Genomic DNA, 13,409 nt, shown 5'->3' on the forward strand with positions numbered 1-13,409 from the left:
AGTGAGCACAGGGACAGAATGTATGCGTGTCCACCAATCTAGTCGCCACCCGGCGACAGTGAACACACAACAGCGAAGACCAAGTGGGAATGGAGATTGCTATAAGCGACACAAGACTGAGTAAGACAGAGCAAAGGAAGAATACATATGAGACGAAGGAAGGAATCCCGCTGCACCAGTTGGTCGGGTGAAAAATAGAAAATCCTTTATTGATATTTCAATCCATCATCAGTATTGCAATAAAAGGCTCACGCGTATCGGAGCATAGAGTAGCTCCTTAATCATAGCATACTAACATGAGTGTGTTAACAGGTTATATAGTGCAGTCGGCCACACCCCTAGAGGTGTGAGCCCTGTGCTTAAAGGTATACATAACATAGTATTAAAAGGTGATTAATGACACCATAATGCATATATAAGATCTTCATTTAAAAACAATAGATACATGACATTACTTCTTAAAAACCTACCAAAATATCCACCCAATGTCTGAAATAAACTGCAATATCGCACATACACTGGATGATATTCATTGTTGTTAATCATAGAAAGTATTTAGATCCAATCTGGAATTTAATCCTGTAGGGGATCGTGTCCCCAATTTCCAGATCCAGAAAGCCTCCCGTCTTAGGAGCCTCCCATAGATATCCCCTCCCCTCTGTGGGTGTGATATTCTTTCTATACCATGAAATCTAAAGCCTGCCATGTTGCCTGAATGGACATGGAAGAAGTGCTTAGAAACACTCGAAGCATGGGAAATATAAGCTGCATTCCTCTGACATCTCCCTGCACCATGATAGTGCTCAGAAATTCTCTGGCGGAGAGGGCGGGTGGTACACCCCACATATTGAACCGTGCACTCCACACAAGTAACCAGGTACACAACGTTACTAGTATGGCAATTAATATATTGTTTAATTTCATAACTAGTGTGCCTAGAAAGGGAAACAGCCTCCCGAGTCCGTTCATGAACATGACAGAATCTGCATGTATTGTAACCGCATCTATAAGAACCCAGGTATCTCAACCAAGTGGGTCTAGGTCTGTCAGCGCTCTGGAACAAACTAGGGGAAAGCCTTGAACCCAAGGTGGGAGCACGTCGTGAGGAGAAACCACAGCCCTCCGCCAGTATAGCTTGTAATTTGGGGTCTGAGTGGAGGACAGGCAAATATTTTTTAATAGTTTTAACAATCTGAGAATATTCTAGACTGTATGAGGTTACAAAATTGATACCCTTGTTAAATCGCCTGTTCTCCCTACCGAGTCGGGAAGACAAAAGGTCGGCCCTAGTCTTACACAGAACCCGATTTCTGGCCTGTAAGATAAGATTATCCCGATATCCCCGAACTTTAAGCCTGGATTGGACCAGATCTAGTTCCTGTTCGAGTCTATCTGGGTCTGAGCAGTTCCTCGCTGCTCTAATCATTTCTCCATATGGAATGGATCTTAAAGTATGTTTGGGATGGCAACTTGTAGCTAAAAGCAGAGAGTTGCCCGCACATTCCTTCCGAAAAGTTCTAGTCAGTATCCTCCCTGTCGTGACACAACCAGTCAAATGCAAATCCAGAAAATCAATTTCAGTGGCATTGTGGGACATTGTAAAGGACAAATTTAGTTCATTGTTATTACAGTATGTCAAAAATGTCTGAATGTCCCTCTCTGGCCCCCTCCAAACTAGCAGCAGATCATCTATATATCTAGAATACCAAAAAACAGATTCCGAAAAGGGGTTGCACTCTCCAAAGATGCGGAGCTCCTCCCACCATCCCATGTACAAATTAGCCAGGGATGGGGAGAATTTGGCTCCCATAGAAGCTCCGCATCTTTGGAGATAGTACACCCCGTCAAACATAAAATAATTCCTACTAAGCAGATGATCCACCGCCAGGAGGAGGAAGTCACAGACAGAAGGCATAAAAGATCCATATTTCCTACTGATTTCCGTGCTCCCCTTTGGTCATACATGTGAGTGTAGCGGTCTCCTCTTCCTTTTCCTATACCTAAAAGGAAGAATACAGACAGAACCGACAACAAACTGCAATCCAACAGACAGGAGCAGATAAGACTAACTACAAGCGGTCACCGCACATTAAACGCAATAGCGACAAAGCGTGTGCGCGGCACGGTCGCCACACGAGAAGCGCAATAGCGACAAAGCGTACCAACCCTGACTAACCAAAGAAACACGAAAACAAAAGAGAATGCGAACGGTTGCTAAACGGTTACCTCACCGAGACGACAGCAAGCGTTCGTTCCAGACAGACAGACAGATGGAGCAGCCAGTAGCAACCGCTGCTCTGGCTACACTCCTAAGGCAGAATACAGAAGGAACCACCGCCTCTACCTCTAGGGCGAATGCGATCCCAAACAGACAGAACGATTTCCTGTCGACCGCCGCTGGTGACAAGACAATCGCAACAGATAGACAGTGCAAAGCAATACAGGTAACAAACAACCTGACTATGCTAGCAGGAATGCTAGGGCACTCCCAAGGAACTACTCTAAGATAGCAATGGGCTGAGACTCCAGGTAAGTCAGCAGGAACAAACCATCATGACCAGCAAGGGATTCTGGGAGGAAATGGTATTTATACTGCAAGCCATCAAAGGAAGCAGCTAAGCAATTTGCATGCCAAGTGGATGCAAATTCCTCACCAGAGCAGCAGCTCAGCAAGTCGCAGAGTGAAGACAGGTCTCCTTTCCAGGGACCTGCAGCACTCAGACCTACAAAATGGTCAAAAGGCTGTCTGCCTGTGCAGACAGCAGAGCAGATCATTACACTTATTTTGTCTATGAAACATGGTGGTAAGAGTTTGCGTCTGTTTTGCTCCTTCTGGGCCAGGACAGCTTGCTATCATTGATTGAACAATTAATTCTGAACTATACTTGAGAAGTCTAAAGGAAAATGTCAGGGTGTCTATCTCTGAACTAAATCTCAAGATTCAGGCTGCAGCAGGATCAGGATCCCAGACACAAAAGTCATGGTAATAAAAATGGTTAAAGAAGAATAGAGTGACCTTAATCCAACTGAAATGTTGTGGAAAGACCTAAAGCACACAGTTCATGTGAGGAACCCCACCAAGACCTGTAGCTGTTTCAAATGGAGGAATAGTCTAAAATGCCAGACGAAATACTAAGCAGGATTCACTTTCTTTTGCCACAAACTGATATGTTATTGGAAGATGATTTCTATTAAGTACATGATCAAATGTAAAAAAAAATAGGTTATGTTTTAGGTCACATTCATATAAAAAGGCAGAATCATTTAAAGGGTTTACAGACTTTCAATCACCACTGTAGTTAGCTTACTGCTAGTTACCATGCAGAAAGAGATAGTGGCAGAGTATGGGCTGATTAGGGCACTTAATTTTCATAACCTCTCCATAGTTTTGGAAAGGAAAGAAATTTAGCCAATTATTACGTTTCTCCAAACCCCCCTTTCTCCCATAGTTAGCAGCCTTTATGCTGGGGCCTCTAGGTGTGTGTCCCTTATCTTCTGGAGGTGGATGAATGCATTATTACAGTAGGCCTACCTCATGTTGTCATGGCTAAGACCTCTCTTTGCCACTGACTGGAGAGACTTAAAAAAAACCTGGAAATCAACACGTAATATTGCAATAACAGTATGCACAGTTTATTTACTTATAGCAACCAGTCAAAATAATTAAAAGTCGATTTCTTACTGTTGGCATAGACTGGCTTAAAAGGATCATTGTATCATAGAGAATGATTGATAGCAAAGGATCTGCCTGTTGAGTAAAAAAGGCAACATAAAAGATAACACAGACAAATGCAGCATAGTTTTACTGCCCACCCTGAAACCTCCATGATCTGCAGCATAGCAAGGTCACACCTTCTTACTGTGCATCTAAACATCAATGACATTTATATGCTAAAATGTCATTGATGCTAACGACAAATGGCTGTCTTAGTGTAATGTACTCGTGCCTAAAACTCATTATTATTATTACTATTATTATTATTATTATTATTAGTGTTTTTATGCACATTTAGTCTCATGCAGTCAATGCTGAACATGGTCATATGTTCACTTCAACTGTTTCCGTTAAAGTGGTATGAAGCGTAACATTTCTTGTTTGTGCTACAGCATAAAACCTACTACCAACAACAATGGTACAGAACAGCATTCAGTTAGGCTGTGTTCCCACTTGCAGCCTGACTACATATGTACAGGCAGTGTATTGTCTGTTCTGATGGTCCATTGGGGACTAGCTGGAGTCCAGGCCGGATGCGTTTCAATCATAGGCTGTATCAATAAAATGCATCCTGTCAGGGAAAATCGCGGTCGGCATAAACGTTCCATCCGCTTACCGCAGCGGATCCAATGGATCTGTTGCAGACTGAAACATTTACTGTCAGTTTTAGGATGCAGCAAAGCGGACAAAAACATGTCCGTTTTCTGCTGTAGTGGGAACCGAGCCATAAATGCAGCATTTTATTCTTCAGTGGAAAGCTTATTTCTGATGCCAATCATATGATTACATTGTATTTTGTTTACATTTCCTTACTCGCCACAATTAGTAAACATTATTAGCAGTGCTGTATCTCAGTTGCATGCGTAGCAGAAGCTGACAGAGAGAGCTGAGAAATCATCACTAGATACTTTGTAATGTATAAATACAGCAGCTATGCATTATAATGCAATCCAGCTTTTGGAGCAGATGAACTGTACTTTGGGAGCTTGTAGTTTGTAAACGGACAATATTACTTATGCACAAGAGCAAATATGATATCTATATTGGTAATAAAAAGTAGAAAAAAACGTTTTTTTATTTAATGTTATGTCAGAGTTTTATCCTGCTTTAAGAAGCAGCTTTCTTCAGGAAACGTATTATGTACCACTGGGTGTGCTGTAATGTGTTACTAGACTGTACGTTGTCTAATGATTTTTCCATGCTGATCAGTTGAGTCTGTCATCTATATAGAATTTAGATTATTTTTTCATTTCCCTGTTGTGCTCCTGCAGAGATATTGATGGCGTTCTGGCAAGAGCCAATAGCACAGAGTATGGCCTAGCATCTGGAGTGTTCACAAGAGACATCAGTAAGGCCATGTATGTAAGTGAAAAGCTGGAAGCTGGGACTGTTTTTATTAACACCTACAACAAGACTGACGTTGCAGCACCATTTGGAGGATTTAAACAGTCTGGATTTGGCAAGGACTTGGGTAAATATTTGAATTATCTTCAGCAAAATTGTCTGCAAATTAAATAATTATATCAAAAGTCTGTACTCACCTACTTATGCTATGAATACTAATTTGTAAAAAAAACTGTTCTTCTTTTGGGACTCTAGCTGTCCCATTTGATTAATACCTGCTTGTATACTATATCTGCATATTTTAGGGGTCTCAAACTTGCGTCCCGCCGGCCATTTGTGGCCCTCGATACAATATTTTGTAGCCCTCGCCGGCAAAAGCTTCCTTATAGTTCGCTTTAGTGCTCCCAAGTAATCCGCCGCATCCCCGCCGCTAAACGAGGGCTGCAGAGCCCCCAAATCGCCCGGGGGGCAATCTGCCGACAGAGCCCCCAAATCGCCCGGGGGGGCAATCTGCCGACATTCGCTTTAGTGCTCCCAAGTAATCCGCCGCATCCCCGCCGCTAAACGAGGGCTGCAGAGCCCCCAAATCGCCCGGGGGGCAATCTGCCGACATTGCCTGGAAGGGGCAGAGCTTTCAGCTTCAGCTCTGCCCCTCTTGGTGTCAATCGCCGCACGGATCGCAGCCTCTCTCCGCCCCTCTCTATGAAGGAAGAGTAAGAGGGGCGGGCAGAGGCAGCAATGCGCCGCGATTGTGAAATTCCTTATGCGGCCCAGCCTCATCCTGACTTTGCCTCCTGCGGCCCCCCAGGTAAATTGAGTTTGAGACCCCTGGCTTATATGAATAGTCTAAAGGGAGCATCCAGTCACATGATAACCACATCTGTGTTTGTATATGGCAGTCATGTGACTTTTCCTTTTGTACATCAAACTGTGATATTCTGAAAATCTAGGGCAGCTATGAACAACTAAAAGTTCAAGCCATAAACCATTACATTTTTGGAGTCATGGTTAGTTGGTACTGCCACTGTCGGTACACTATTAAAGGGAATAGCAAAACCGTGTACACATATGTATGTTTCCATATACATTCCTGGCCATCTAAGTGCCACCAATCATTACTATTGGTCCATTTATTTAAATTTTCCTGCTGAACTCTTATTTGTCTATGCCATGAACCAATAGGAAAAGAGTGAAATATTCAAATGCTCGCAAATGGGGTCCTGATCAGCATTGTGGTGAAGATAGTGAGTGACTGTCAATCTTCTATCAAAATAATAGACAAGAACAGAAGAGTAAGGTGGTATATATACATAAAGAAGATGAAAGAATACTCACTGCATAGAAGTGTACTGAAGAAAGATACAGAAAATGACCCCCTTTATCTGTTAACTTGGGAGGGGGTGGGTGTATACCTGGGTCCTCCTTATTACTAAAATGTGTGCTTTGATTCTACCATAAGTCCCCAGGGCCTACCCTAGCATTAATGATCTGCTTAACATACCCAGCGTGCCTGTTCACTAAACTGAGTGATATAATACTGTACATCACACATTTGTAGGAAACGTGAAGGTTACGGTAATTTAGCATGGCTTCTAAAGCCTAACTTACTGTTTTTTGTTTAATAACAGGTGAAGAGGCTCTCCATGAATACCTCAGGACAAAAGCAGTCACAGTGGAATATTAGACTTGTCAACAGTAAAGATCCCCAGAAGATTTATTTTTGTAATCAGATCATTTTCACATCTATAAAGAAGTTTGATGCTTTATTTCATATGGATGCGCTAGGGATGCCACATGCCTATAATATCTGCTTTTTCATGCAGCTTCAGTCTTTTACATGCACAGACTTTCCTTTTTGAAAAATATATGCAATCTTTCAGCAAGATACTGATACTGTATAATGCAATGAAAACAGGCCTTCATTTTATTAAAAAAAAAGGAAAAAAATGTATAAAAAAAAAGTAAGGACTTAAATAATATAATGATTATATTGTTTTATGTGTTTGTTACCTTTAAGAACATTTCATGGCTCAGTTTATAGCGCCAGCATGCTGTTATCTTATAATAATGCATTTCCAGCTGTATTTTATGTTGAATGGAAATTTGATTTGCTGTGAAATTGAAGTGGAACTTTGACAAAATAATTCAAAGTGAACCTGAAATTTATACACCTGAACTGTTAGAACTTCCATTAGATTTGTATATTTTTTTACAGGCAGTTTTGTGATTCTATACCTCTGCCACACCATACATCCAGTCAAGTCGCCCACAATTAACCACCTCTGTTTTAATGAAGGGGGGGGGTGGCGGGGGTGTCGCGGGTTAAATCACTCTGTCCTGGCATTGTCCCCTCAAAGAGTAGGACCTGGCGATTTTTATTCAAAACCACTGCAGGGGCTCTTGACATCCCCAGCAGCACAGGCAGAGTTTTCCGAAGAGGTTTGGCAGTCTTCATAAACATGGCCATGACTGCACTGCCAAGGAGGAGGTGGTGGTGAGGGGGAAGGGGGGGGTTGGAGAGCCACCTGTGGCCCAAAGACATCAAGACAGGTAAGTTAACCCCGTGACCGACCCCCCCCCCCCCCAATGCCTGTTCTCAATAAGACAGAATCTGTTATGACAGGCTGTGTCATCAAGTATGGATAAGTGTAGTATAAGTGCAAATATGTATGTGAGCCTCACTTATTTCTCTCTAGTATCTGTTGGTTAAGACAATGGGGTGTATGCAGTATGCACTCAACTGCATTAAGCAGAATAATGTGTGTAAAGACTTACTGCACAATGAGAAGAACAGGCTGCAATACATTACTGTATATGCATTTTATTGCACTACTCTCACCAGGTGTAACTTAAAGGATGACTGTAACGAGAGGGCTATGGAGGCTGCCATATTTATTTCCTGTTAACCACTTGCCGACCAGGGGAATTTTCACTGATCGGTGCTGCGTGGGCTCTACAGCCCGCAGCACCGATCAGGAGTGCAGCAGGGCGATCAGACTACCCCCCTTTTTTCCCCACTAGGGGGATGTCCTGCTGGGGGGTCTGATCGCCGCCGGCCATTAATGGGTAACGGGGGGGGGGCTCCTCAAAGCCCCCCTCCGCATCGTTTTGTGCGCTCCCTTCCTCCCCTTACCTCCCTCTCCCTTCCTGGGCTGCGCATTGTGGGATAGCCTTCAGCCTATCATATGCCGGCGATCCCCGGCCAATCAGAGGCCGGGGATCATCTACCTTACGGCGCTGCTGCGCAGCAGCGCCGTATCATGTAAACAGCGGGGATTTCTTCCCCGCCTGTTTACATTTTGCCGTCGAGCCGCTATCGGCGGCTCTCCGGCTGTTCACGGAGACACCCTCCGTGAACTGACATGGAAAGGCCGCTCGATCGAGCGGCCGTTTCCATGGTAACCCGCAGACGACCAGTTTACGCCAATCGGTGTTAGCTGGTCGTCAAGAGGTTAAACAATACCAGTTGCTTGGCAGCCCAGTTGATCTATTTGGCTGTGGTAGTGTCTGGATAACACCAGAAACAAGCATGCAGCTAATCTTGTCAGATCTGATGATAATGTCATAAACACCTGATCTACATATACTTGTTCAGGCTGTATGACTAAAAGTATTAGAAGCAGAGGATCAGCAGGATAACCAGGCAGCCAGGCGCAATTCTGCTTAACTTAGTTTAGTGCATACATCCCAATATGTTTCTGGTAGGCAGCATATACTGCCAGTGCCTGTACTCTTGAGTAGCTGAAGTGTCCTATGATATAATCCTTTGAATCACATGTAGACCATAATCTTGCAGCCCCTCCATCTGCATTACGTGACAGAGAACCGGATGTAGTGAAGGAGCAAATAATTGTTGCCAACAGACACAAGACAGATTTAAGTAAGGCTACTAGAAATGCACCTTATTGTTTGTTTAAAATTCTTTAAAAAAAATCGATAAAGGTCCACTTTCAACGGGTAATCGCTCACATACTCTTTTCAGCAGTGTATTTAGCCATTTGCCCAACATTTTGCGTTAAAGAGAAGGTCTGAGCAACTTAAAATTAAAAATCCACTTACCTCGGGCTTCCTCCAGCCCCTGGCAGCCATCATGTGCCCGCAGCTCCGGTGGCTCCTGGTCCCCTGCGGTGGAGATGCCGACCTCGCCAGATCGGCTTCTCCTGCGCTCCAGCTGGTCGCGCTGACGTCATCCGGACTGTACTACGCAGGCGCAGAACTACTACGCCTGCGCAGTACAGTTCGGATGATGTCAGTGCGGCTCTGATAGCCGTTTGCACATGCGCAGTGGGGATCTTGCATCGGAGGGGACCCCTGGCCACCATTGTGAGCGGAGCTGCAGCGAGGGCACAGGACGGCTGGCAGGGGCTGGAGGAAGCTCCAGGTAAGTGGATTTTTTTGTTTTTATAGTGCTCTGATGTGTCCTTTAAAATACATCCAATTCCTATATTTTTGGACCATAATATAAAAAGATATATTTTTTCCTGATTTTTACCATAGTAGTTAGGCATTTGTATATATATATATATATATATATATATATATAGTTGCTTTACCATTTTACATTTCAGTAAATATTTATCAGGGAAAAAGTCTGCTATGTGTACACAGTCTTCAAATAAATAAGAGATTTGTCAAAGAAAAAGTACTAAAATTGCATCTCTTGGCATAACAGCGTGCAGTGAAGACATCTGCCCTCTCTACCTTGCAGTCAGTGTGACTACTGCTTGGAGTATAAGCTGGCTGCCCATGGGCAGTACCCTGGCACAGGGATGCTGAGGTAGCCCAATCCAGGAGGAGCTCACTCAGAATGCTGCTGACCTATCAACACAGAACTTACAGGTGCTTTTCTAATCTGAAACTGTATGTTTGCTAAAGGCGTCAATGTTTTGATGAAAATATTTTTTAAATACAAGATCAGCAGTGATTGGCCAGCAGGTTTTCCAATTTCTTTTCAATTTTTAATGCAGTAGTACAGTAGTGTCTTCAGTGGAGGGTATGTGTGGTGATTTTTATATTAGGCTTAGTACCAAAAAGTACATTTTTAATCAGGAAAATTTTAAATTCAAATTTGGTGCGTATTTGGAGCTCAACTTGCTGGCTTTGCCAGAAAGTTTTAAGCACAAAAAGGCTTATTCCAGAGTAAAAAAAAAAAAGTTTTAATTTGTACTATGAAGTTGATGTATGCATGACACTTTAGAAATAAATCACTATATACCTTCCTAGTGTCTCCACTATCAAAATACAATTTTGTGAAAGCCCATTATAGCTATATGTGATGCTAATGGAGAATGAATGCCAGATGCATGGTTTATGTGCTGAGTAATGAATTGGTTATGGTTGTGTTACCTTGTCTATTGTAGATTTGAGCTTCCGTTTCATATTTTGATTAAACCAAGACAAAAGCCACCTCAGTCTGGCCATCAGCTGCAGAAACAAAGTTTTACTTGGGATTATGACACCTCCCAACTTCCTAAAGGAAGACAGGAGAGATCTTGCAAAAATACATCCCATGAATTCATTATAAAACAAGTACTTTAGCCCTTACTAAAGGCAAGTCAAATATACTGCCCATGTCTGGCATGCAGAGAGTGCACTGGTATGTTCCCAGGTGAATGCTGCTCCTGAAGTATTACTCATCTACCATGCACCACATAATTACAGACAAGATATTAGTGTAAACCCATAATCATGGGGCTAAATGTAGGACTGCGCCTTAAAGGGTACCTGAATAGACAAGATGAAATGAATGTGTATGTACAGTCCCAATCCTTCTTAGAACTAGCTTTTGTTCTTTTTTTCCTGACTGTAAGGGTTAAAAATTCAGGTTTATACATCAGTATTTCTGCAGTCCAACTATAGTGTAAAGGTGGCCATTAACTATCTAATTTACAGAGCGTTTGATTGGCTGATCCTTTAACCAGTTCACCCCCAAGGGTTTTTACTCTAACGGACCAGAGCAATTTTCACTTGTCAGTGCTTCTCCCTTTTATTCCCTAATAACTTTATTACTACTTATCACAAGAAAATGATCTATACCTCGTTTTTTTCACCACCAATTAGGCTTTCTGTGGGTAGTACATTTTGCTAAGAATTTTTTTATTCTAAATGCATTTTAATGAGAAAAAAACAAAAAAATAGAAAAAAAATAATTATTTCTCAGTTTTCAGCCATTATAGTTTTAAAATTAAACATTCTCCTATGGATAAAACAAACACATTGTATTTGCCCAGTTGTCCCGATTATTAAACCATTTATATTATGTCCCTATCACAATGTATGGTGACAGTATATTATTTTGAAATATAGGTGTTATTTTTCTGTTCTGTTTTTTTTTGTTCTGGCCATAATTACAAGCCCCAAAGTAATAAATTAAAATTAATTTTCCCCCATAAAATATAGATTAAAAAAAGCTGAGTCCCTAAGGCAAGTATTTATTTATTTTAAGCTGATTTTTTTTTTTACAAGTGTTTTCTTTTGGAGGGGGAGTGTTGGAAGTGGAATTTTATAAAAAATTTTTCTCATGTGTATGTACTTGTAAATGTATGTTATGTGCGTGTCATATACTTTTTGGCCACAAGATGGCGCTAGTGAACACTTGTTATAGTAAGTGTTCACTTTTTTTTTTTTTTTTTACACTTTGTTACATTTCCTGTTTTTGTGAATGGACGTAGCCGCTGTTCGCGGTCACGTCCATTCACTCCAGGCACTGCGATTGGGTAGAGGACCGTTTGGTCCTCTTCCCCAATCCCTCAGCACGGGATCCTGACGGAAACGGCGGCCGTAGCGGCGCGCACACGGCGGTAGCAGCGGCGGGAACGCGCGACTTATTAATACGTCATGTTGCCGTTAATAGGGTAAAGCATGACGTATTAATGCGTTAGGATGCCACTAAATGGTTAAATGCGATTGGTCATAATCAATAAGTCAGTCCCACAAACGGCAAGGAAAACGTAACCAAATCAACGATCAACATCTTTTTAAAAAAAATGGATTGAAGGAACAACCTGTAAATCGATTGGTTGTCAACTGGTACTAACAACTATGATTGATCAGGAAATTGAATCGTTTATGGGCACCTTAACGCTCATGAATAACCATTTATGGTTTTAAAACTGTGGCTGAAAAAACACATGGCTGCTAAGAACAAGTTCAAGATTTGTCTATGGGAACTAAATAAATATATATATATATATATATATATATATATATATATATATATATATATATATATATATATATATATATATATATATATATAAAAAAAAAATTCTTTACGTACCTGGCATGGTCACAAATTTAAATGTAGATTTCACTTTGAAGCAGACCTGAATTCTAGCACAGGAGACAGAAAACACAGGGAAATCCACCCTCTGTGTGTTTACAGAGAACAGCCTGTCTAAAGCCCAGTACACATTACACAATTTTCCATCAGATCAATGAGTTGATTCGATAATTTCCAACCAATTAGGTCAACTTACGATCGATAACATGATCAAGTTTCTGCAGTGGTTAATGGAAAATGAATCGTATTTTCGATCAGGAGTTGATCTAACGAGGTGGAAATTATCGAATCGACCTGTCATTCTGATGGGAAATTGCATGGTGTGCACTGGGCATTATTCTCCCTTATCTGCAAGTAATCAGCAAATCTAAATCAGGACTGTCAGCTCTGTGCTAATATGGGAACACAGGAGGTTAACCTTTTATGTGCTCCCAGGAAACCAAAAAGTAAACACTGCAGGATCTTTGTTGGTGCTCTATATGTTGTAACAAAAATGTTTTTCTTCAAAAGGTTATTATGCTGTTGCTTATATTTTAGAGCAGGGAGGAAGTTCTGAATTTAGGGCCACTTTTAAAATACAAAATGAAACCATAGTATTCCAGGAAAGCTCTCTTTAGCTGTAGAACTATAGATGCAATTTTTTATCTCATTTTCACATCAATAAAGAACCACCTAACAAGGGTAATGTGATAATGAGGGCACTATACTGCGGGTAGCACCATAGTGGAAACACAAGGAAAAAAAAGTGCAAAGTGTGGCCTGGCTTGTACAAAGACGGGCGCATGGCCGCAAAGAATGGGGTCCCAGCGAGCAGTGGTGGGATGCAGGAGGATCAGAAAAGCTTCTGGATTATACTGGGGTAAGTCTCTCAACTTCCAATTATTTTTCACACCACCTGCCCCCCCCCCCCCCCCCCCCAAAAAAAAAAAAAAAAAAAAAAACGGTGACATGCCTATGTACTCTATAAAGCCCTGCAGAAGATGTCAGCGCTATATAAATACATCAGATATGAGCAAACAGGAGGTCGGACAATGCTGGACTCCAGGTGTGGATAAGATATCAGCATGA

General features: G+C 41.7%; 1 protein-coding gene across 2 annotated transcripts in view; it reads left to right on the top strand.

Moving 5' to 3' along the window:
- The window catches only part of ALDH1L2 (aldehyde dehydrogenase 1 family member L2), a 72,315-nt gene extending 62,735 nt beyond the window's left edge, over nt 1-9,580 (top strand). The window contains exons 22-24 of one of the 2 annotated variants that reach the window (XR_011030459.1): nt 4,987-5,186; nt 6,688-7,960; nt 8,511-9,580. Coding sequence is in view for 1 of the 2 variants with exons in the window: in XM_068276911.1 (XP_068133012.1) it covers nt 4,987-5,186; nt 6,688-6,743 (256 nt within the window). In the remaining variant the exon portion in view is untranslated. The other variant, XM_068276911.1, reaches the window with a different exon arrangement.
- Nucleotides 9,581-13,409: the final 3,829 nt, after the last annotated feature.

This window comes from Hyperolius riggenbachi, chromosome 3 (assembly GCF_040937935.1).
Source record: "Hyperolius riggenbachi isolate aHypRig1 chromosome 3, aHypRig1.pri, whole genome shotgun sequence".
Taxonomy (NCBI): domain Eukaryota; kingdom Metazoa; phylum Chordata; class Amphibia; order Anura; family Hyperoliidae; genus Hyperolius; species Hyperolius riggenbachi.